The 26,961-nt window shown below is 37.9% G+C and overlaps 1 protein-coding gene across 1 annotated transcript in view; it reads left to right on the top strand.

The window, feature by feature from the left end:
• The window catches only part of LOC124544642 (rap1 GTPase-GDP dissociation stimulator 1), a 98,876-nt gene extending 73,342 nt beyond the window's left edge, over nt 1–25,534 (top strand). Inside the window, 5 exon segments of the mRNA XM_047123255.1 lie at nt 2,907–3,027; nt 3,541–3,683; nt 11,390–11,522; nt 20,518–20,792; nt 22,024–25,534. Coding sequence (XP_046979211.1) covers nt 2,907–3,027; nt 3,541–3,683; nt 11,390–11,522; nt 20,518–20,792; nt 22,024–22,151 — 800 coding nt within the window. The 3' untranslated portion in view covers nt 22,152–25,534.
• Nucleotides 25,535–26,961: the final 1,427 nt, after the last annotated feature.

The raw sequence follows: 26,961 nt of genomic DNA on the forward strand, positions 1-26,961 counted from the left end.
AGGAGTTGACAACAAATAAGTTACACCAGGTCTGAATGGAATCCCAATTCAGTTTTTCAAAGAGTACTCTATGGCATTGGCCCCTTACTTAGCTTGCATTTATCACAAATCTCTCAGCCAGTGAAAAGTGCTGGAGAAAGGTGCAGGTGATTCGTCTGTATAAGATGGGCGAAAGAACAGACCCACAAAATTACAGACTAACATCCATAACATCGGTTTGCTGCAGAATCCTTGAACATACTTTCAGTTTGAATGTAACAACGTTTTTGAGGTGAAGAAGCCTATGTCCACAAATCATTGTGATTTTAGAAAGGATCGCTTGTGCCAAGATAAGCTGGCTGTCTTCTCACATGGTGTAATGTGGAACTGTGGATAGAGGGCAACTGGCAGATTGCATATTTGCAGATATCCAGAAAGTGTTTGACATGGTGCCCCACTGCAGACTGTTAAAGAAAGTACAAGCATATGGAACAGGTTCACAGATATGTGAGTTCAAAGACTTCTTAATTGATAGAACCCAGTGTATTTTCCTCAATGTTGAGTGTTAGTCAGAGGCAAGGGTATCGTTAGGAGTGCCCCAGGAAAGTGTGATAGGACTGATGTTATTCTCTATATACCTAAATGATTTTTTCAGACAGGGTGGGCAGCAATCTACAGTTGTTTGCTGATGGTGCTGTGGTGTACAGTAAGGTGTCCAGTTGAGTGACTGTAGGAGGATACAAGATGACTTTGACAAAATTTCCAGTTGGTGTGGTGAATGGCAGCTAAAGCTAAATGTAGAAAACGTAAGTTAATGTGGATGAGTAGGAAAACAAGCCCTTAATGTTTGGAGGCAGCATTTTTCGCTTCCTGCTTGACACAGTCACATCATTTAAATATCTGAGTGCAACATTGCAAATCAATATGAAACAGAACAAGCATGTGATGATTGTGGTAGGAAAGGCAAATGGTTGACTTCAGTGTATTGAGAGAATTCTAGGAAAGTGTGGTTCATTTGTAAAGGAGACCACAAATAGGACACTAGTGTGACATATTCTTGAGTGTTCATGATCCATACCAGGAAGGCATCAAAGCAGTTCACAGGTGGGCTGCTAGATTTGTTACTGGTAAATTCGAATAACATGCAGGTCTTACGGAGATGCTTCAGGTACTCAAGTGGGAATCTCTGGAGGGAAGGCGACATTCTTTTTGCGGAAAATTTTGAGAAAATGTGGAAAACTGGCATTTGAAGCTGATTGCAGAATGGTTCTGTTCCTGCAACATACATTGCCTCTAAGGACCACAAAGATAAGACATGAGAAATTAGGACTCGTGTGGAAGCATATAGACAGTTGTTTTTCCCTTGTTCTATTTGTGAGTGGAACTGGAAAGGAAATGACTATTATTGGTATGAGGTATCCTCCACCATCCGCTGTAAGGTGGACTGCGAAATATCAATGATGTAAATATAAAATCTATCCCCTGTCTTAGCGTCTGCATAGAATTATGGGATGGTGTTGCAGATATACATCTTAACAAAGTGTTGTTGCTATGAAAAAGAGCAAAAATATAATACATGGAGTAGGCTCTAGAGAATCTTTTTGTGAAGTGTTCATACAGCACAAATGTGTACTCAAGCTTCTCCTTGTACTTCAATCAGTTAATTACATTCTTTGTCTGCCAGAAAACTAAAGTAAGTAAATGTTGTGATATACATGACCACAACACCAGATCCAATTGCACCTACTCTAGACAAAGAACAAAAAAATGATGGACTGAAACCTGTACAGGAATGGGCTGATATGGCATAAAAAGGTGCAAGAGTCCCTGAAAATTATTAACCATATGCTTTTCACATCAAAACTATTTTTTGTAAGTTAAACATATGTTGTTTCAAGTATCTTTATAAATAAATAAAATGATTTTATAATAATTAGGACATATGTTGTTTAAAGTGTCTTTATAAATAAATAAAATGATTTTGTAATAATTAGGATTTATGGTACGTGGTAAACTAATGATCATTGTAATACTAATGTGTGTAAAGAATTTACTGAATTTTGATTGCTATGTTTGATTGTTATAATTATTACATGTAACAACTAGGATCCCCATGTATCATGTTTGCAAAAAAAAGTAATCATATTCATGAAGCCATGCAAGATATGTAACTAAATAAATAATAAGTTAAGTTGCAGACAGGCACAACTAAAAGACACTTGCACATTAGCTTTTGACCACACCCTTGTGTACACACACACACACACACACACACACACACACACACACCTTTTAGCTTGGAAGGGGTGGGGTAAGAGCTGCCTGGCAATGTGTGCAGGGACTACCATATCTAGGCCACACATTTTTTTCAGTTTTTGGGACCCATGAAATTGCCTGTGGCCTACAGTTGAGTGCAAAGCAAATGGAAGTTCTGAAAATGGCACTAGAAGCTGCTGTAACCAACTTTTGTCATCGATTAGAAGCAGAACCACACAGGCATGCTTTGCAGGTGCAGAGATAAATACTGATGTCAAAACATCTGCACTAGTAAAAATAAAGACTAGTCTTCTAGCTCGCCCCCCCTCCCCCCCCCCCCCCCCCCCCCCCCCCCTCCCTTTCAGTATTTCTCTTCTTCGAAAGTAACAACCTTCAAAATATTTGTAGCAACAAAATTAAATTTCTTTACATAAATACCCACAGTGCCTAAGACTTCAGGATTCTTGTACGAGTTGGTAAGCTGCGGCTCATTCTGATTTTATGTATTATTTCGTCAAATTTTGTGAAGTGCTGATGTTAGTAAATTGTTATGGAGTGCTTTCATTATAATGCTAAATTTAAGAAGGAAGTTTTTTATTATTGTTTATTTTCCAGCCTGGAGTTTCCATTGTTTAAATAAATAAATGTCTTACTCCTACCTTTTGTCTTAGACAAACATTGCATCCAGATGGTTGAAGCTGGTGTTAGCAAGAAGCTCCTGGCTCTACTGAAAAGAAACAATACTCCTGATGGTGATATCAGACTGCAGCATGCACTTCTCAGTGCACTCAGGTAAAGCTTTGTTCATTTATTACTGAAACGGAATAATACTAAGTGCCCTTTTGTGGATTTGTGGCTACAAGTAAAAATAATTGCAAATGTTTCTTCCAATGGTGCGTCATTTCATTTCTTTTAGTTATCAGAATATATTTCAAGGAATATACAGAAATACTTTGTTGTGAATGTAAATTACCACTTAGTAAAATAAGTCGGAGCCAACCGCTCACCTATAATGAATTAATGTTCAGTGCACAGAAACACATAACAGAAAACAGCATTCACATTAGTTTCCTAGCACTAGCTCTTTTTATAGCAACAGTACACACTTTCACATACACATACACACAGATACCCAAACACACACTACTGTGGCCATGACAAGAAGTCTTGCCGGTGCAGCCTTTCCCTTATTTAATGTATTGCTTTATCTGTTATTTTCCATTATTGTTATAATTTACCACTGTGTTAAATAAACTTCATACTTCCCTTGCAGCAGTTGCCAAGTGGTGAATTCTTATGTTTCAGGAACTTGGTGATTCCAGCCCAGAATAAAGCAGCAGTGCTGTCTGATGGTCTTGTTGACGCTGTGATACCTATGCTTGAGATCCCAACGTTCCCTGTTGTTTTCAAACTGTTGGGTACTTTACGAATGGTTGTCGACGGTCAAGGTTAGTGTCGGTCTGTCTGTGCAGTTGTTGGGTAAGAAGTAAATTCTGTGTTAGTGGATGTGTGGTATTATGTAAAAAAGGCGGACAATAAAGAAAAGGTAGTAATGAGGTAGGTTGGCAAACAGCAAATTTAATAGGATTAAAGATAACAGCAGCATTTTTTTAGAACACTTTTAACAGTTGAAATCTTGAGGCTTAGAATAACACACAGATCGTCTGTAAACGGAGGGTGAGGATGTTAAAAAAAATGGAAATGAGTTATGTGATGTAGTCAAAGCCACATTTTTCTTTAATGTTTCTTCAGTTTTGGTTTATTATCCCAATCCTTTTACTGCATCACGGATTTCTCTATTGTATTTTCCTTGTAAATCTGGAAGAAAGGGTGTGTGGTTTCAGAGGTCTTAAGTACTCTATTTCAAGCCTATGAGCCCTAGCACACTCAGTAATTTTTTGTAGTTATTATAGGTTTCAGTTCTTCCTCTTATATACAACTGATTATGTCATTAATTTACAAAAGTTCTTTTCAAAAAGAAATCTGGCTGTGTCTTGCATTCTTAGAGCCACTCAGCTGAATTTAAACACTTCAAGACATTGAATAGGCACTACCCAATGATGCACTTATCTTTTCTGTTGAAAACCTGAAGTCTGTTGCTTTTCATGGGCACATATGTGCTAGAATCCATTTTGTTTCTGGGGTAGCTATAGTGTTTTGAATACTCTTGCAAAATTTTAGATGAAGGCAAATTTAATTATTTTGCTTAAATTTATTTATTCATGTCAGAAGCAATTACGATGTATGAAATAATGTACAATATTTGTGTGTGTGTGTGTGTGTGTGTGTGTGTGTGTGTGTGTGTGTGTGTGTATTTACAAGACAATTATTTACTCTTTTGCCGCTCAGAAGTTAGTGACCTCTATTGCATTTGGTGTTGTATGTAGCAGGTCTTCCGTTGTGCATGTTGCTGGACATTGGGTACACTGGAGCAAGTGGAAGGTCGTCTGCGTTGCTCCACACTCATTGAGTGGCGGCTCCTTTAGGAAACCCTCCTTTAGGAAACCCCATTTAATCAAATTGCTCTTACATTTCGTGACACCCGAGCGTAGTGTGTTGAGGGATCCCCTTGTACTCCAATTCTCTATGTAGCCAGATGGTAGTCTTTTGCTCGGTGTAATCCATCCTACAATACTGGTAAGACTTGCACACTATAGTTCAATTCGGCATTGCTGTGGTGCCCCAATTAGAAGCTCGGTAGAGCTGAGGAAGCTCTTTCTGGATTTTAGTCATGGGTTTGTTGGTTGATAACCATATAGGGGGTGAGCTTCAGAAGTTTCTGATTTTTTTTCTTCTCACTTTTTGCTGCTACCTCTCGGTGGATGTCGAGGGGTGCAATTCCCGTGAGGCTGTACAGTTTATCCAGAGGAGTAGACTTCAGGCATCCAGTGAAGATACGACAAGTGTCATTAAGAGTGACATCTACTGTTTTGGCATGGCAAGAATTGAACCACACTGGGCTTGTGTATTCTCTGGCAGAGTAACACAGTGCAAGGGAAGAGGTTCTCATAGTATTGGTGTGTGATCCCCATGTTGTGCCTGTTAGCTTTCTGATGATATTGTTCCTGGATGCCACTTTTTGCTTGGCATTTAGGCAGTGCCTCCTATATGTTAATGCACTGTCAAGGGTGACCCCTAGGTATTTGGGATTGTACAGTGTTCTAGTGATGTTTCTTCCCAGGTGATTTTGAGGGCTGTAGCTGCCTGCCGGTTTTTAAGATGGAAAGTGCAAGTCTGTGTTTTTCCAGGATTTGGTCTCAACTGGTTTTCCCTGTTGTAAGCCGACAGTTCTCTCAATGCTTAGGACAGATTCTCTTAAACAGTTTCAAAGCAGCGGGCTTGGGCGGTGATAGCACAATCGTCTGCATAGATGAAGCTCTGTGTTCCTTTAGGTAGTTGTTGATCATTTGTGTAGATGTTAAACAAAGCTGGAGCAAGCACACTTCCCTGCGGTAATCTGTATTTCTGTGATCTCCATCTGCTTCTTTTGCCCTGGAATTCAACGAAAAATCTTATATTTTCAAGGAGATTCCTTATGAAACAGGTTAGCTGGTAGTCTCTAGTGACATTGTACAGCTTCATAAGAAGTCTTCTATGATTAACTGTGTCATAAGCTGCTGTTAGATCTATAAATACAGCTCCTGTGATCTCTTTCCTTTCAAAACCATCTTCGATGTGCTGTGTTAGTTTCAACACTTGAGATGTGCAGCTCTTTCTCTATCTGAATCCAGCCTGCTGTGGAATGTATGTTGTCTCTAGCTTCTCAGTTAGTCGGTGTAGGATGAGTCTTTCAAGAAATTTATACAGATGGCATAGGAGAGATATAGGGCGGTAGTTTTTAGGATCATTTTGGTCCTTGCCTGGCTTGCGGATAGCTATAACTTCGGCTTTCCTCCAAAGTTTAGGAATCTTGCAGGATTGCACACAGTTGTTCATTAGGTCTCTCAGCCATACTTTTGTTATCGGCCCAAAGTTCTGTATCTGCTCAACTCTTGTATCATCAAGGCCTGCTGCTTTCCCATTTTTGCATTTACTCAGAGTGAGATCCATCTCAGCCTGGGTAAATGGTTGAAGCAGAGTATCGGTTTCTTGGTCAGGTCATATCTTACATGTCTTCTTACCAGGCCTGGTTGAATAAGGTGGTTTCCCATTTTGTATGAGCTGGTGTGCAATTTGATCAGCTCGGCTTGGACATTTGCATGCATAATCGCTTGTGAAGGGTCATTATTCAAGCGTTTCAGAAGCCTCCAGGCCTCGTGTCTACTTCTACTCGTATCACAGTCTTCCATCAGTTTCTCCCACTGTGTTGTCTTTGCCTTGGAGATTGAGGAGAGGACAGATCTAGCTATTTGGGAGGTTTCCTCACTGAATGGGTTTTCAATTTATTGGGTATAATACTCCTTGAGCAATGTAGCTGTTTCTGAAGTTATGTCCTGCAGGTAGTTTGTCTTGCAGCCTCTGGGATACATGCTTATGAGCATTATTTAACAAGCTCAACAAAGTGTTCATACTCTTCAGGCACAGGCTTAATTGTATGAACTTTATTGTCCAGAATTTTAGAAAATTTCAGCCAATCTGCCTTCTTGAAGTTATGCCTTCATCTAAAACCAATTTCTGGGGGTCTTATGATGGAAGAAGTCGCCACATTATTGGTCTATGTTGTGTGTTAGGTATGGCATGACACACTAATTTGTGGCACTGTTGCGCTGCATTTACACTCACAAATAAGAGGTCAGGGTTGTACCCTCGTTGCCACCTTCCACTGTCAAAGGATGGAGGTAGTTTACTATCATGAATGAGGGAGAGGGAGTTAGTTTAAGCCCAAGATATAATGGCTTCACCATTTTCTTCTTCTTCAGTGTATCCCCAAGCATGGCTGTGGCTATTAAAATTCCCTATTACCACAGATATCTTCTGCGAATCAAAGTTTTTAGGAGGAACAAAGGAGAATTTTTCGGAAGGAGGCTTGTCCACTGACGTGATCACACAGTTGCTGAGTTCGTAGGCGATGATCTCGTTGTTATTGTCATGTGTATAATAGGCACTCAAGACTTGGATTTCTGGCTTGACGAAAATAGCACTTCCATATTTAGCATGAGGTATTTCTGCAGCTAGCTGCAAACTGGGTATTTTCTGTCATCTTTGCTGGGTATCTGTGAGTTTCTTGTATGCACAGTACATCACACTTCTGTTCATGGAACAGTTCTTGAAATAGCTGTTGCTTAGGTTGTGACATGACTTCAAGATTTACTGAAATAACTGTCAGAACAGGTTCTAAAAAGAACTGTTTATTTAAACGTATCTTGTTTGAACTCGCAAGTGCTTGCATAAATTGATAAGTTATACTTCTGATAACCCCCCCCCCCCCCCGCCCCCCCCCCCCCCCCCCCCATGAACCATGGACCTTGCCGTTGGTGGGGAGGCTTGCATGCCTCAGCGATATAGATAGCCGTACCGTAGGTACAACCACAACGGAGGGGTATCTGCTGAGAGGCCAGACAAAAGTGTGGTTCCTGAAGAGGGGCAGCAGCCTTTTCAGTAGTTGCAAGGGCAACAGTCTGGATGATTGACTGATCTGGCCTTGTAACAATAACCAAAACGGCCTTGCTGCACTGGTACTGCGAACGGCTGGAAGCAAGGGGAAACTACGGCCGTAATTTTTCCCGAGGGCATGCAGCTTTACTGTATGATAATGGATGGTGTCTTGAAGGGAGGATATAAGATGAACATCAACAAAAGCAAAACGAGGATAATGGAATTAAGTCGGGTGATGCTGAGGGAATTAGATTAGGAAATGAGACACTCAAAGTAGTAAAGGAGTTTTGCTATTTGGGGAGCAAAATAACTGATGATGGTCGAAGTAGAGAGGATATAAAATGTAGACTGGCAATGGCAAGGAAAGCGTTTCTGAAGAAGAGAAATTTGTTAACATCGAGTATAGATTTAAGTGTCAGGAAGTCATTTCTGAAAGTATTTGTATGGAGTGTAGCCTTGTATGGAAGTGAAACATGGACGGTAAATAGTTTGGACAAGAAGAGAATAGAAGCTTTCGAAATGTGGTGCTACAGAAGAATGCTGAAGATAAGGTGGGTAGATCACATAACTAATGAGGAAGTATTGAATAGGATTGGGGAGAAGAGAAGTTTGTGGCACAACTTAACCAGAAGAAGGGATTGGTTGGTAGGACATGTTCTGAGGCATCAAGGGATCACCAATTTAGTATTGGAGGAAGGCGTGGAGGGTAAAAATCGTAGGGGGATACCAAGAGATGAATACACTAAGCAGATTCAGAAGGATGTAGGTTGCAGTAGGTACTGGGAGATGAAGAAGCTAGCACAGGATAGAGTAGCATGGAGAGCTGCATCAAACCAGTCTCAGGACTGAAGACCACAACAACAACAACAACAACAACAACTTCTGATAAAGGACTTAGCCCGATTGCTATTAATACCTGGCAATCTTCTTTGAGTTTGCCCGTCTGCCACACAATTCCTCCCTTTCATATTGTTAAAAGTTTGTCTACTTAATGTAGCATTTGATAATAAGATGCCCAAAATTGCATGAGCTCTCACAAACTGTCAGATTGATTGTACTCGGACATGCCAGATATAAACAATGACAATGAGGTAACAACTATGGCAAAACACAGCTGAAATGGACAAAGAATTATTGCCTTTTAGTGACTAATAAATTCTACCCAGTCTAAATTTTTTATTACTAACAAGTTTGTGCCTTTGTAATCCCTTATTTACATATTAAGTCTTGTGCAGAGGTATCATATACTTCTACTGTCTGTGTTTTAAATGCCCTGCAGTTCATTGCTTTCATATTTTTTCTTTCTGCTTGAAGAAGAAGAAGAAGAAGAAGAAGAAGAAGAAGGCAACAGAATTGTATTGCTCTATTGTGAAATGAGGATCAAAGACAAGTACTTGGCTGAAAATATTTTCAGTATATTAAAAATATTAATTTTGAAAAGAAAAAAGAAAGGGAGATAGAGCTCAAGTTTGGATTGGACGAGACTGGCGAGGACTAAGTAACATGTTGAAAAGCTCAGCAACTGTGGAAATGTAAAGTTACATCTCTTTGATGTTGAACAAAAATTGTCTCTGTTGCTGAGTAGATGTATTACTCCATAATAGCTGTAGGAGCAGGTATTGTTTATGTGATGAGGAAATGAATCCTGCCCCACATGTATCTACTTAATTTTTCAAACACAATTTAATCATATTACCTACCTGTACAAAGGTTGTCTGAAAGTAATGTCCCACATTTTTTACTCATTTTACAACAATGTTGCAAATGCAAAATGTTAGGTACAAATTCTTTGAAGTTCTCGGAGTGCGTGCGAAATTTCTGTTCCTGCTGACAGATAGTGGAGTTCTGGCAATGTTGCAAAGTGGTGTCCATAAGTGATGTACATTACAAGCAGTGTGTAGGCATTGAATTCCTTGCTGTGGAGAAAGACACTGTAGTACAGTTGGTCGATGGACACAGAGCTTGAGGCCAACAGAAGGTGGTCTGGTGGACCTTTATGATTTGCAGCAAGCAGGGAGATCATGCACGGCTGCCACACCTGACATGCTGCAGTGTACTTAAGGTCTCATTTGCAGCAGCTGATGCGTTAAGACTTGGTGGTGGTGGTGGTGGTGGTGGTGGTGGTGCTTCTGCTGTCAGTTGCCAAAGGAACTGTGAGTGTGAATATCTGCATTCTCGGGTACTTGGCAATGTCTTTTGCGATGGAACACAAATTTGACAGAAAAGAACCATTTGTTGTTGCAAGTTTTGAAGCTGAGGAGAAGCCTTCTTATCCCGGTTTGTGACAGGCGATGGAACTTGGATTCACCATTTTGAGCCCAAAACAAGAAGACAGGTGTTTGAATGGCATCATCCTCACTCTTCACAGGAGAAAAAAAATCAAAGTGAGTGCTTCTGCTGATGGCATCACGATGACTGTGTTTTAAGACTTTGAGGGTGTGGTACTCATTGATGCAATGCCAAGGAGCAGTAACATTAATTCGGAGGGACATGTGAATGCATTAACCACACTCGAGAAGAGTTTCCAGCAACTTCCGCACCATAACGATCCAGGATATGCTTTGATTTGACACAATAATGCTAGACATCACACAGGTTTGAGACTTTCTAACCCATTGTGAAGCAAGATTGGACAGTGTTACCCTATCCATCCTACAGCCCTGACAGCTCATTCTGGAATCCCCTTGTCTGGGCCATTTTGAGGATGATGGCAAAGCAATTCACACAGTTAGGAATGTCTTCCTGAGCAGAACAAGAACTGGAACTGAAAGACCATAAAGACCTTTGTGTCTCTGTGGAAGGAGATTACATGGAAAAATCGGGTGTGTGGATAAAACATCATTCTTCTATGTATGTAATTTTCATTGTGTGAAATAAATAACTGCCAAAGGAAAAAGAAGGTAGGGTATTATTTTCTGGGCAATCCTTGCAATAAAATGGTGTTATGTCCTTGGTTAAGGACCACCCTCCTGAAGTTCTGAGCTCTTCAGTTGTTTCTGGAAGTTCCTGCAGCATATGTTTCAAGATCTTGCAAATGGTTAATGACTTTTATATGAATTTATGATTACTCATACCACTTAGATTTTCAGTTTTTGTTTTCTCCTCAAAAAGAGTGTGAATAGATGCTCATCGAAACACCGCAGTATCTCAACACTGCCACCTGGCTGGAAACCCAAAATCATTGCATAAATTTACAGAGTATCCATGAAATATTTGTACTAATACATGCAAAGAATATTTTCTACTGTTCATTTCCTGCCTGTATGCAGAGAGTAGTGAATGCTTCTCTTCACTTTGGTGTGTACTGTTAAGTTAGTTACATATTCTGTCACCCTAATTGTGACACACACACACACACACACACACACACACACACACACACACACACACACACACACACACACAAAAGTTTGTGTTTCAGTTTGATTTTACTGATGGTGATCATAGTCACTAATCTGCCGTATCAAAATTAAATCTCGATCTATCATGTAATGCTAGGTTGCACTCACTGCACTGAATTTACATAATTTAATTTGAGCAATATTTATGAAAAATGTTTTCTTGCATGACTGCTGAAATTTTTTGGAACAGTGAATCAGGCCTCAAATTTCCTTTGCAGTAGCAGCAGCTTGTGAACTGGGTGGACAACCGGAGCTCGTTAGGAGACTAGTTTCTTGGTGTGCAACAGAGGACCACCCTGGTGTTCAGGGTGAAGCCAACAGGCTTCTCGCTTGGCTTATTAAAAATAGCAGGTAAGTAAATCACTTGTGGAGATACCATAGCACTTTATGCTAGGGAGCAACAAAATCGATAACTGCAGGGGAGACCTCTGTTGTCAGAAATCGCAAGTCTTACGGCATGTTCCTGCACATGTTGAGCCAAACTTTGACAGTGAACAGTAATGCACAAAATGCTGTCTGATATAAGGATAGGCTGTGCATAATGAATCACAAAGTGTTCACTGGAAAAAAAAAAAACATTTTAATCAAAATTGGCTAATAGCACATTGCAGTAAAGATTTTACATCTATAAATGGACAGTGACTTCTTTTAAAGCATTTGTTATTATTGTGGAACAACACATGAAGAAAATGTCCGAAAATATTGCAATGAAAAAGCGGCCAAAGCTCCATTCTTGAGTCTTTCCAAGTTTAATGTATTGTTGTTTGAATTTCTACTTATAAAATAATTTCATTGTTGATTACGTGAGCATTTAAGAATTCAATAGCACTGCTTGTTTGTCATAACTTTGGTACAAATCATAAAATAATGAGTCGTCTGCTGAGCTATCTGCAACTGAAGTCGACAAATGTGTATGTGTAGATGCCCAACAGCTGTTCGGTCGTGTAGTGATAATGTGTTGAGGGAAGAGATGAAAGGGGAAAAATCTGTAAAGCAAGAGAAGAGAGGGAGTAGTGTTCGCAAATTTGGGGAAAAAGAAGAAATCAGAAACATAATATTTGCTGTAGTTTATTGTTTTTAACAGTTGTGTTCATGACGATCTGAGCGTATCTGGCAGTTCAGCGTCTGAGCAGTCATTAGAAGCAACGACAGTGTCTTCTACAAAATTTTCTCTGATCCCTTTGTTTAGCATGGCTTACACACTCAACCCAGTCTTCAATATGTACACTATCAATGAGTCATTGAAGTAAATTCTGCATGTCTATAATTCTGGCCATGCAGTTTCTGAATGTGACTCTTTTGCATTTCACTTATTCTCATATATATTGTCTGTTAGTTTTTACTGACAGAGGTAGAGGGGAGGCTTTACAACATAATGGCCCATTTCTGCTGCTATGCAATTAACTTCTAACTAGTTATAAGGATGCTTACTGTGCCTAATTTCTTCCTGTGTCACTGCTTTTGTACAGCAGGCCCAAATTACAGTAGCCTTTTAAGAAATTTTACTAAATTGAGTTATTCTTCTTTCTAGCCACTGCACAGTTTCTTTCTTCTGTGTATTGTAATTAGAAGCTGTCTCCTTCTTTATCATTAAAAAAAAAAAAAAAAAAGATAATGTGCGTTATCTGTGACCCTTCTCTAAACCATATTAAGCACATCATTATTCATCTGCTCATGATAATAATTAAATTTGTTGGGTGTAAATATTAGCTTTGCGTATTTTGATGACCCTGCAGGATAATAGTAAGCAAACATTACCATACAGCAAACACACAAGCAGCTGATTGATTGCAACAAAGCGGTACCCACATCTGACAGCAGCATGTGTGAAGCACATTTTTGTCAAGTAAAGCATCCATATACAGAAATAACACTGTGGCAACAGTGTGCACTCAGTTGTGGATCTAGCTGGACTGAGTGAAAGCCTTATTATTGGCAGCTATAGTAGAAGGAAAAGTGAGGGGTTGAGAGGACTGACATTCCTCTCTCAGCCATCATTTACCCCATTCCCTAGTTTTTGTTCGATGAGTGTCAAATGCATAAATTAATCACGTATTTTTAAAAGGGCATCAGTCTGTAATTTGGCGTTTGCTACTGCTTCAGATATTACATTTGTAACTGCACAAACTGATATTAAAAATGAGTTACCAATCCCTCAGTGAAGATTCTACAGGATTTTGAAAAACAATGTTATTTTTGTAGAGGCATTAGTGACTTGTGCCCTTTTAAAAGCAAACAGGCATAAGTTGTAACTCATGGCCCCTTTGAAAATAATGTGTAGGTAGATGCACTGATGATTCTGCATGCCATTTAATATTTTCTACTTTCTAGATAGTGTTACCAGTAGTGTCCTCAAGAAAAATAATATGCTGCAACTGTTGTACAGTGTTATCCATGCAATTTGAAGTGCATTGCATTAAAGGTTGGCAGTAGTGTTTTCTGATTATTTGTAATACGATGAGTGCTTTTTAGAGCATACAAAAGTAATACTCCAAATTTTGTCTGTTCTTGGAGAACTTCTCGGCTCAGAATAAAAAGAGTGTACTTAACTGGTTCTGGGAGATTGAACAAAATTCACCAGTGAGAGGGCACACACATTTTACACTCTGATAGGGATTTTGGCATTATGGAAACAGGATAGATTTAAGGAAACAGGATGGATTTTTTATGGTGCATGACACTGCAGGGATGATTCTTACGGGTTCAAAACCAAGTAAATTTCTCATTAGAGAGATTTCTGCTAATGAAATAGAAGACTTCGTCATGGTGGCAGCCGCACTACAGGAAGAACAAAATTTTTTAAGAAACTTGGTAGACAAGGGAAGGTGATATTTTCTATCAGAACTTTTTTGCATTCTGTATTTGATAATACAAGCAAAGGTTGTATTACAACTTGTAAAATGGTCAAGGATTGATCAGTCACACTTTATGTGCAGGTCTCTGATGTGATGCTTTGACTGTGCCAGAAAAGCTAGCTTATACATCAGAAAAGGTTCAAATTAAGTCAAATATAGCGAAGGATGAACACCTATCATTCTGTGGGGAAATTCTGAAGTTGTTTATGAGGAATGACAAGCGAGACAACTAGTGAATGAAGAGTCAAACACTGGTTATTGTTGTAGAATGATGCATTAGTATTGTGTACAGTTGAGATGATGATGATGTGAAAAAAAGGAGTGTGTGAATTTCATTATCTTATTATATGTGTGTAATTTTTTTAAGGTATCAGTTTCCAGGTTTAATAATTACAGGGTTTACTTGCCATGGGACAACTAGGAAATCCAGGAAAAACCTGGGAATTTTTTCATTTGGGAAAATATGGAAAAACCTGAAGGATTTTTTAGAATTCTGGGACTTTTTCATTGTTTTAGTTCTCTGTTACATTTTTTGTAATTTGTCTGGTAAGAACTGATACTCCAACAAAGAATTTTACTTTATCTCACTACTGCAGAATAATGCTGAAGCAATAAAATGTAAATGAGAGAATAACATCAAAATAAAACTTTAGTTGCAAAGAAAGTACACCATTTACAACAAGAAAATATAGTGTACACACAAGTGACTGCTGACAGCAAAATGTTTCAAAATGCTTTAGGACAAGGACTCTGCAGTACTTTGTAACAAAAAATTGCTTTCAATGAGTGTGATGTCGCAACTGTTTACATTTCTAACAGGTTGTGGGAAAATATTGTGAGTGGCAGTTTGAGAAGTATTACTTTCGAAGTAAATTCCCTTTTACACAAGGTGAATTATGTGTGAGAATGTGTGACAAATTTCTTAAATCGGAAGGATTTGACTCTCATCCAAAACTAACTTACCACATTGAGGACTAGTCACTTAGAAAAATTTTGGGCCCAGAGGACCAGCCATTTATGCCGCAATTTAATATTTTACAGGAGCATTTGTGTTTGATATGTCTTAAAGGGTAACACACACTAAAAAAGACCAAACTTCATAGTTAGTTTTTCATATTTCTTTTAGTTCTTTCATAGATAAAAACTTATGCAATAATGATGGCAAAATGTATAGTTATCCTTAAAAAAGGTATGTGATGAGTTCTTGAGCAATTTCACATGTAATTGGCTTTCCTATGGAAAAGTCGAAGTGCCTGATGGAACATGTATTTGGTCAGGTAACCAACAAGATGTTCGGTGCACAACACCGAAATTTACAATTCTGCTTATCAGAAATATTCAGCAGCAGCAATTTAAGCTCTGCTCTTAGGATTCTGCCTAACCGCACCCTTGCACAAATAAAAAAAAAAGTGACAACCAATATTTATATGTGAAAGCTTATCTTTTCTTGCAGCTATGCTGAATGTATCTAAATTTAAACCAGTAAGTTTTCCTAATTGTATGTTCATGTTATTTTAACAATCAAGTTGCGATCCCTACATCACTCTGAATATATGCTGTCACTGGCTGGCGAGATCGTATGACACGAGTTATGATTGGCTGACAAAAGCATGTCTCAGTCTCGATTTCATGCTTTGGAAGTAAATGTGCTGTATTTGGTGGAATTCATCTCCACCACTGCCGCCCCCTCCCTCCCCCCACGGGTTTTGTTGACAAATTTTACAGCTCCATGGGAAAGTATATTGTCAATTAGCAAAAAAAAGTACTCTCACCCAGCGTATAGTGTATTTTCACCCAAGGTATAGTGTATTTTTTAACGGGAAAACCCAGGAACTTCTTTTTTCTTGTCTGCATAGTCACCCTGAATTGATTACCAAAATATGACATTAGAAATTCAGTTTCCAGCCTGAAAATCACATTTGAGTAATATTATATAACAATGCCAATAAAGATGCCCATATAAAATTATTATACAAAATAAACAGTTTTTCTCAATTTCACACAACTGTGTTTTGGTTGACTTAAGCCCCTTTAAAAATACGCAATCCCAATATAGTATATCTTATTATTTTTGAGAACAGAAGTAGTAATAGAGAAGCCTCTTGATTTTGTCTCATTCCACTTCTAATCTCAAATCGCAGAAGCAGCCTTGGAATTTTATTTTGGCTAGCTCTAACTATGGCCAATAATTTCAGAAAGACTTGAATTAAAGTTGTCATAAGAGTTGGACTACAAATATCTTCAGGATGGCTAACAAGAAAATTTTATGTCACCAGTATTAGGGACATCCCCTTGTCTTGTACTTGTGGTGCTCCACAGCTTGCAAATATTGATAATTTCATGTCAATATAAATCCACTCTACTTGATAGTGTTCTTTCTCATTTATTTTTCCCCTTCACTGCTTGATGAGTATTGGGCACACCTTATGTACGTTGCTTCTGACGAACGTCAAGTGTAGCAGCAATCTTGAAGACATGCTGTGACGACGCCACTCACGGGAACAGGTTGAACTAAGTTTGAAAACAAGCGGTAAGGATGTATCTACACACTGTAAAACTTTCACACATGCAGTATGAAAACTGTATTTTTACAAAAAATAGTGTGCATTTCTTTTGGAGCGACCCTCATAATTGCATTTTTCCCCCAACAGTTTTAATCATGGTAAATGGTATATAAGTTTTTTATTTAGAACACAGCTGATTACCACACACATATAACAGAAAAATAATTTGTGGCTATTGATCTCGACCTCATTGCTGCTGAATATTGCACAAAACTTGAGATGAATTGCAAGCTCAGGGGTGTATGACTGTTGAAGCAAAAAAAAGTTACTGTCAGGCATTCTATAAAGTACCTACTGAACCCTAGTTGCATTAGGCTTATCCATTCTATTAGACATATCCAATTGCACAGGGCTCCACCTGGGTTATTGTGGGACGTAAATACGACCCATGTATTGACCCTTAAAACACCCTCAGTGATTCAGGTAGGCTGTTAAGACTGCAGGATGGTAGAGCTCACGTCTGTTTGTGTGTACGGCTGCTGGAACAATAATTAATACTGCTAATTTGCATGCAGCTGCTGAAATGCATAATTTCCACACTACACATGGTTTATATTAATGGTTAAAACATCACCAGTGGTAGAGTTTTCTCCTTTGTTTCATGCTTACAGTGCAGATTTTATGTTTGCATTCACGTCCACCAGAATTTTCCTCTTTTTCACTGGAGCTGTACGTAAAAAATGAAACAGACAGGCAAACCAAAAATGTTGAACAATGAAGCTCAAGAAAGCAGACAATGAACATAAAAGCTATATTTTCAGGGTGACCAGTAATATAGACCATGGGCAGCCATAGAATGGATGGGAGCAAGGGGAAGGACTGTTTCCCTGCCCTCTGCCTCACGTCTCACAGGCTCTCTTCTTAGCTACCTACCGTAGTAGTAGTAGTAGCAGCAGCAGCTGTAGCAGTACTTGTTACCTTAATATAGAGAGGCAAGTTTTATATGCCTCGCTCCATATGTCCCATAGCCAATATGCTAAACGTGCTAGAAATTTGGGAAAACTCCTTTCAAATGCAATGTTCAAGTGACTTGGTAAAAGTAAAGCATGGTTGTTCATGAGCCAGATACTGCTTGAACTTGCATGTTTTCTTAAACCATTTGAGACAAATGTTGCGATAGTTCCTTCAGAAAGAACAGGCCGAATTTTCTTGCTCATATTCCCCCGATTCCAAGCTTGTTGTGAATGACAGGACCCTAATCTTCCTCCCTCTCTCCTCTGTCTGAACATTCCCAGAAGGATATAATTATTACTCAAATAACCATCCAGCTTGGACAAAACAATAACCATTGTTCCTAGAGAAAAGGAGGAACCAGTAAATTAAAGTTGTAAGGTATATACGTTATGATGAAGCAAAGAAGCAATTCAGGGCAACACAGTCGCTGATCTTTCCGACATCCTTGTTGGAGAATTGAAAACTCCAGTGATCGATGATGTTGACTCAGTAGAGATCGACCCAGTTGAGTGCTCTACCTGGAAGTACGACTGTGAAAAGAGGCTAACGGCTGAATCCGTCACAACAAAATCACAGTTTTTCTGTTTATCAGATGTGAATTCCTAGAGATCCCATTGTGTCATCTCTTTCAAAAGACAGGGGAAGAAAAAGATAAAAAGTTTAATGGAAAGCAATTAATAACCACTACACATTCTATTACAAGGGACATTGGAGGTTTAGTTTCTGCCCCCAAATTCATAGTGAATGATCCGCATAGCCATGCCAGTCTTGCAGCCTTTATTTTCCCTAGCAAACTGTAGAGAAAAGGGAAAGGAAAAACAAAAAGCCAGTGATAAAAGCTTCCTATCTTAAAATCAAAATTAAATGGTTCCAGTACTCGTGTGAAACAATACTAAAGCCTCCTACTGCAGGAAAAGTTTTAACTGAAACCCTGCAAATGCTTTTGCTGCAACTCTGTATTTGTGATGTTGGATTTCGCAGTGCTGTACAGAGTTGTGACAGCACAGTTTCGAGTGGTCAACTTGTTGAGTACCTAGAATACATATCTCGAAAATGGGGAAATTACTATACAGCACAAAGTTCTAAGGTCATTCTGTTGTGACATTTTGAAAAAAGATTTTGGGGGGAGGGTGCAACAAAAAGTTATTCTAGGTGTGGTGGGCAAAAATGTCATCTCAGGACAAGATTTTAGTAAGTTATAGCTTTTTTGAAGTACCTGATTAAAAAATTCAGAACCAGTATAGTATTGATGATGAGAATTGTATGCCTAAGTTGTTTTTTGGAGGGATCAGCAGATGAGGATTGGATGTGATGGCCCAGGAAATCTGCTTCTGGACTAAGATGGGATGAGAATGGTGGTGTATTGCTGTAAAGAGTCTGCATCTGAACAAATACATTTGCCTTGAATGCTAAGGCTGTATGGGAGGGAACATTTGATATGGCCTTATGGCAACTGTCAAAATGTAAGTGCTGTTAGTTGTTAGTACATTTAATGTGAATAGAAGTATGTAGCTAATACTCAATGACGATAGGTCAACATCAAGGAAAGTGACATGGGATTTGGACTAGGACCATGAAACTGAATTGGGAGAATGTGTTTAGATTCCAAAAATTTTAAGAGGTCAGTCTCACCATCACTCAACATGGCAAAGGTGTAATCAGTGTATCTAAACCAAACTAGGGGTGAAGGCTAATGGATCCCAGGAATGCTCCCTCCACGTAACCCATGAAAAGGTGAGCACAGGAAGGAGCCATCTTGGTTCCAATGGCTGTGCCCCTGAACATATATTTGCCTTAGTCGATCAGCACTTGTAAGGTATAGTACGACGAGCCCCTCCTACATAAGAGACAAGCCATTTCCTAGATCGTCTGAAATCTGTGCCTCTCAATACTATCACTGCACAACTTGCTTGTCAAATTTGATGCCAACTCCCGCTATACAACATACCCCCATACATCCCATATACACAGTTTGTTTGCTGCTGAACATTACCTCAACCAGCACCCACCTGATTCCAAACCTATGACAACCATCTCGCTCACCTTAATCAGTTTTATGCATGCAAACAACCACTTTACCTTTGAGGAGCAAACATACAGACAGATCAGAGTTAAATGTTCACGGAGTTTGTGCAATATTGAATGTACTACTGTCTTCTGTAGGATGCTTCTGTCTTGTAGTAAGGCACACCAATGCCCTTCAATTAGCTACTTATAGATATTTTCTTAAACTAAAACTGATTTAGTCACGAAATTAATCATCGATGAAGTGTCCACAATGAAATTCTGGAAACCAATTGGAAACAGATTTTTCAGTATGTGATTTATTGATAAAAGTTGAATGAAGCAATTAGACAATTACCTAAAGTTGAATGAAGCAATAAGAGGCATTGTTGTTGATAGGCTGTTACGAAAATTGTAAATCCCGCGAAAACTACATTTGAAATTTCCATTATTTCACAATTGTTTCTTTAAATGCACACTGTAAATGAATTATTTGACCATTTGTGAGGTGCCATTGTTTTAACAATAATGATTGAAAATTTTACAAAACTGTCTGTCACATTGCAATAGCTCCTATTAATAGTCATTTGTAAAAACCTAAAAGGTGGCTCACTTAAATTACTGGTTGCCATATGATTTCTGTCTCTTAATATATGATGAATTAGATGGCTACATTAGTACAGAGAGGAGACATTGAGTCACAGACAGTCACAATGAAAAGACTGCTAAAGTAGGGGCCATAGTGGCTGGAGGCAGTGACCATGTGCATGTTTGCAATTCTGTGCCTCCCATAAGTGGTGAGTAGAAATCTGTCCTTTTCGTAATATTGTTGTTACTCTGTCCAGAACTTTCAATTTTTTGATGGCTACAGAAGATTGTGCCCAGCAGGACTCTGGACTTAGTTTTTTAGTATTATTTGTAGTTTTTAGTTGTACTGTCTGGTATTACAGTTGGTGTCACTTTCTGCAGGGATCAGAAAGTATTGCAGACTATGGTTGCAGCAGGTGCTTTGCCTTGCCTTATTGCTATGGTGACTGCAGAACACACTGTTATGCAGAATGAGGCACTTCTGGCACTGGCATTGGTGGCCTCGTCAGTGAGGCACATATCAGAAGCAGCAGAGCGCATAGAAAGTGCAGGCATCGGTCCTGCTGTGGCACGCTTACTCACCGGCAGCGGCAGCTCCCTGGCACGAGAAGTCATTCTGAATCTTATGACACTGTTGGAGCAGCTTTCTGTGTCAGGTAGTGTCCTTTATCTTTTGTCACATTTTTTGTTCTATCTTGTTTTAACTTTTGTGTTCAGTTTTTAACATTCAGCAGTTTTGAAACATTTCCAGTCCTGCTTATAAAAATAAAAGTGTACTAATAAATGGCAAAATCACTAACTTTGTTAAACTTTGATCCTCAGTTACTGTATTATAGTCATAATTATGAATTTAGATCTTTGTTAAACCAAATAAGTGGAAAAAACAAAAAAAGATATAATGTACCTCAGTGAATACGTGCAATTTATGATCTAGGAAAAATTTCCATATGGTTTGCTTTAGCTCTGAGACTTCCAATGATTCTGCTATAAATTATTTCCATAAGCAAAATCACGTGTAAGAAATGTGGTTTAGACAAATAGCCCACAGTGACACGTAAGTGTGTTATAGTAGCCATATGTTACAATTATTTCAGTTCTGTGTTTCAGCTCTCTTACTTGTAACTACTTGCCTGTACCATCATTCACCATCTGCCTGTATCCTCTTTCAAGTGATCTTCTTTTGTCATTTTGATATCCTGTTCCCTCCTATTTTCTCCTTCAGATTCACATTTTCCTTTTGATCTTACCTGTGACCATGCTGCTGTTTGCAACTACTTCCTTTTTATTCCTCTTACATTTTCCCCCCTTTTTCTAAGTACCTTGTCCGATTAATGTATATCTCTTGAATATTATGGTTTTATAATAACTTCATCTGCCTCTACAGACTGATCTGTATAGAAATTTGTGTTCCTTTTCTTCAAGTAAACTTCCATGTTCCCCATTTCTCTAGAAAAAATTGCATAGTTTTCCTCTTTATCTTTCTTCACGTACTCTGTGGTCAATATGGTTATAAAACTCATTGCACCAAATTTACTATATTTGTGATATTTCTTACAAATTAATTTTCATTTCTCACTGCAACTGGGGTAATGATGTTTTTATGGCAGTACCTTAACAATTGTAACGTCTTATACGGATTTAATAATTGACTCCTTGTATTTTAGTTTATTTTTCCTTTATCCATGGCTTAGTACTAACTTTTTCCTAACTTATTCCTGTTTTCCCACATTGTGAAATTTGTAATCTTGTGACTGGAAAAAGAACACAGTAGAAACACAATGTTTTTCTGAAACCACCATGGTTGTTTATCAGTGAGGTTGACTGAAGTAAGTAGCTCATCTTGTTAATGCAACTTCTGAACTTAGTTTGTTATTTCTTTTCTTTTAGAGCTGATAAAGAAGCATTTAGTGGAAAATGGTGTACCTTCTGCAATGATGACACTGTGCAACAGAGAAGACATTTCAGATATCCATAATCAGATAAGGAGACTTGCTTCAATGCTGGATTCTGGCTGATGTCATTTGTGTTACTATTTTAGCATTATCCCCAATTATGGCCATATTTGTTCCACACCATCAGTATTTTACCTATTTAAGCATAATTTATTACTGTAGAAAGGCACATTTCTTTGTGCAAGAATGGTTATTATGTAAATTTTTTCCACCTCTATGTTCATTGCTTGCTGTAACTGTGTTGTTATTTAACGTTTCTCATGAGAGGCATCACAGTTAACATATTATTGCCATTTTTAAGTATTATTATTGTCTTAAATAAGAAGGAAAAATTATTATTACTGATAGATATTACTGGTTGACAAGGAGGTATTTCATTGTGAAAGAGTTTATGCAATTCCTTGTTGATTTTTGTTGAAAGATGGGTGTACATGTATTTACATATAATGTATGTTGTTGTGTGGATGATATTATCCCCATCTTCGATTCCATGTCACTATCAGTGTCAAAGGAAATAAACTTACAAGCTCCTGGGCTTCACTGTTGCTAATTACACTAAAAATATTTGCTAATATTCTTATTCTAGTCATTTGTGCCATTTTAAAAAGCCCGCTAGTTCATGAGAAAATGTCTGAATTAAAGGATAACAAGAAATTCTTTATGAAGCAGCACACTGACTGTGTTTCCCACATTATAGCTTATATTGAAAACTCAGGAACTTGCACCACCCTTTGTGTTGTACATAAGTAATGTTTGCTTTTATTTGACCAAGGGTTCATTAGAGATCAGAAAGCTTTAAAATTATTCAGCCTTTGGCATTTAGTCTTATACTTGCAGAGGCATTGCAGATGAGAGCCTTTAATGTGTATTACAGCTTACTTGCATATGAATATGAAAATTGCTTTGAACTTGTATTTCTCAGAACAAAAACAAAAATTTTCTAAACAGAAATACATATTGTAGGTTGTGAATCTCTGTTGTGATAACTAAGGTACCTCAGATTTGTAACGTGTAGAGTATGTGACGGACTGCATAATCTGTTTGATATTCCCACATTTGCGAAACGTAACAAGTTTCATTCATTAGTCTTTCCATATGTGATATAGTGTTGGCAGTAATAGTTTTTACCTGGACTGCATGAATGAGACTAGATTAACTTGAGGTTGAAATTTGTTATTGATAATAAATATTTAGTAATGAAAGTTCATTTCGATTGTAGAAATGAAAGGGTTAAAATTCACTGAAGCAGTGTTTAGAATTTCAGAAAACTGAAGAAACTTTGTGGAAAACTAATAGACAGTCTAAATATTATTAGTTGAGACTGTTAACCTACTGCTTAAGGCCCCTCCCTTTTTTGAACAAAAATTCTAAGACAGCTGATATTTTCAAAGATGATTTGGTACTTTAATGTAATTGTATTATGACACTTTTGTGATTTTTCTTCCAAATTTTGCCTGTTAAATTACTGACACTGTAAAAAGAGACCAGTGAATTTTGTGGTAGTCCTGTGAGACTATTGGAAGGAATTGTAGACATATTTGATACACCAGGGAAGGCTATATTATGCCTTGCCGCATACAACTTCCTCGGTGCTCTGTATATCCCTGCTAAGGTGGATCTTGTACTGTTTGATACACTACATTATACCATTGTATGGCAGAAAGCATGGTCTCCTCTCCTCTCCCCTCCTGCCTTCCTCTCCCCCACCCTACCTCCCCATATTAAGTAAAGGAGAATAATTATTGTGGTAGCTTTCCCCATGGATTTATTCAGTTGCTCTATTCAAGAAAAGATTGAGGTTTTAGAATTGTTATGACATATGCAGCATTTCAGCAGGCAATAAGATTAATATTGCATCATGCAATGAAAGTACAATTTCGAATTGACTGTTCTTTCTAATATGTCTAGTATTTTGCGCACACTTTCATTGTAAGAGCAAACTGCTCTATTTTGTATAGAAACATGTTTTTGTATACAAACATGTTTCCCATTTATTTCCTGTTACCACTTATCACTGTTTCATGTTTGTGCATGTATTTTATGGTATTCAAAATGCTGTTTTTCTGTGCTTCATTCCATTCTTCAAATAGCATTTTCCTTCTTTTAATACTGCATTCTTTCATCACCTTTCAATCATTCTTTTCACAAGGGCTTTGGAGCCTGATAAGACTGTTGGTTACAAGAGAGTGAGATTGTAATAAGTGACAGTATCTCTCTTGTACACAACATACATGTGGCCGATAAGGATATGAATTATTCATGCTTGGTCCAAATTGTATGCTTTTGTAATTTAGAATAGAAAAGTTTTTCTACCACTTGAAATCTCTGTGTAATGCTCTGAGTTACCTATTTTTCCCCCACAGAAGTGCCTCAAAAAAGCATCGAATCATATTTCCCATTGGCTGTAAAGTTGTCATTGCAAATGTTGATAATAGCCAGCCTGAGTCACTGCCATTTCTGTGGAAACTTTATTTTATACACACTTATACTACATAAGTCTAATAATGTGGATTTAAACATTGCGAAGATTACCAGATAATGTTCTGCAATAAAATATTATCAACTTGCGGCATTTCTTTTGTTGTCTAAAACTAAATTACTTGGAATGACATTCATGAGATTGGTCTTGCCCAAGTTGTTGGATTTTGTTGCCTTTATTTTCATATTAAAAAGTGCTGGCAGAAAAGTGACTAACATATGGTATTCCCATAAACCTGACTGGCTGTAGAGCCATAAGCCATTCTATATCATACATAATGAAATTGTCAGTACTCGTAATGTGCTCTTCTCAATTATGGGACCTTGAGATCACACGTTGACCGATATTATATACATCTGCTTATTATTGTAATTTTCTGAATGTGTTGTGGCTATTCCATAGTTTGAAGTAGTTTGTTTTAAAATCACTTGGTTCATTATTTTGCCATGTGCCAATGCCACAAGAAGTATGTCGGTTGATGACTCAGTAAAGCAATTATTGTTCTATTTATCAGAATTATTTTGTTTCTAATTTAGTACCTCAGTGATTTTTCCTTTTTTCCTTATTCACTTAAGATTGTGAAATGATTTGTCACTCAGTATCTTCAGATAAATTTTTAGGATTAATGTACTAGTGACAAACTTTCATTTGATACCAGTGTTATGAGAATTTTTCCATAGATTTTGGAATGGCAGTTAAGATAATATTAAAATGTTAAAAATGCAATAAGCTCATAATAAACTAGCTTTAATTTTTTAAATAAAATGAAAGACTTTATCTGGATCCAGTGATCTCTAGACATGCATTTTTAAGAGAAACATTGTTGAAAAATGTATTTGAGCCTGTATTGTATTTGTATGTTTTGCATACAGCTTTGTGCATGCACTAGTAATAGACTTGTTTAAGATTGCTATTGAGAAAGAAAGTTCTTGTTACTTGTTGTAATTTTAATATTAATATTATGTAATGACCACAGATAAAATTCATAAATTTTAAACAATTCTTGGTGTTACTTGATCATTTTGTTCCTTTTTTGTTAAAGTATAGTGAAAAAGATATTATTTAGACAGAGATATACATGTCCTGTAATCCAAACCTTTGTATACTTAATTGAGTATTTGAGGTATGGGTAACAGCTTGATATTCAAAAGTTAACAACGTGTCTCTGTTGTCTTGAATTTTAAATCGGTAAGGGAAATTTCCATACCTAGAAAGTGAAATGCCATTTTGAAAGTGATGCCAAGACAATGATGTAGTCTTGAGGTGAACTTGTGAGAATATGGTCCGACATTTACATTAGTCTGTGTTACATACCTTACCTCAATATATTCATTTCTAGCCTACTCTTGTGCACTTTTCCATACATGTTAACACTGTGTTGTACAATACTTGTTATGTATATCTAAATAACTGTTGCAGAGGATCTCGAGTATTATGTTATATGTTGTCACTAAGACTAAAGTAGAAGTATCTGAATGAAGCACCTGATCATCAAATTCATCTTAATGTTGGCTGTTATGGCAGACTGCTGTTATGGCAGACTGCTGTTATGGCAGACTGCTGTTATGGCAGACTGCTGTTATGGCAGACTGCTGTTATGGCAGACTGCTGTTATGGCAGACTGCTGTTATGGCAGACTGCTGTTATGGCAGACTGCTGTTATGGCAGACTGCTGTTATGGCAGACTGCTGTTATGGCAGACTGCTGTTATGGCAGACTGCTGTTATGGCAGACTGCTGTTATGGCAGACTGCTGTTGTGGCAGAACATGAGTTTGCAGTGCAGTAAAAGTATCAACAACTTGAAGGTTGATGTGAACATCATAGTGCTTTACTGTGCAAGGTGCTATGCTATTGCTTTCCTTTGATCTTTGAACTGGTTCACCCAGCCAGTTACAGAAGAACTTGTAGTTTAATTTAGATTCTGAACAATGGTGGAACTTCTCATTTTTCACATTAACAAACATTGCCAAAAGTGATAGAAATCTTAGGACTGACCTGGGAATGAACCTGAGATCTTTGGAGCCATGCTCACTATTTCTTCATCCCACAAAAAAGTGCAATCTGAAGAAAAGCTGTGAAAGTAAACAAAATTTACTGCCAAATCTGAAGAAATAGTCTTGGTGCTTTTGTAATCAAACAGCCTTGCTGCAGCTTTTTCTTTCTGCAGTTTTGTTATCAAACACGTTGCCTGAATCCACTAAAGCTTAGAAAAGTCTGTTCAGAATTACTTCATGGTTGACTGCTGGGGAGGAATACATGGAAACGCATAGCTGAGTTCCACACAGCACACGCATGTAACCTTAAATTTCGTTCAACTCGTTTGCACTCCCAAACTATTTTATGTAAAGAGATCAAAATAGTGTCGGTCTCTCCCGGAAGAGCTGCACTATGTT

The sequence above is a fragment of the Schistocerca americana genome, chromosome 8 (assembly GCF_021461395.2).
Source record: "Schistocerca americana isolate TAMUIC-IGC-003095 chromosome 8, iqSchAmer2.1, whole genome shotgun sequence".
NCBI classification, from domain to species: Eukaryota; Metazoa; Arthropoda; class Insecta; order Orthoptera; family Acrididae; genus Schistocerca; species Schistocerca americana.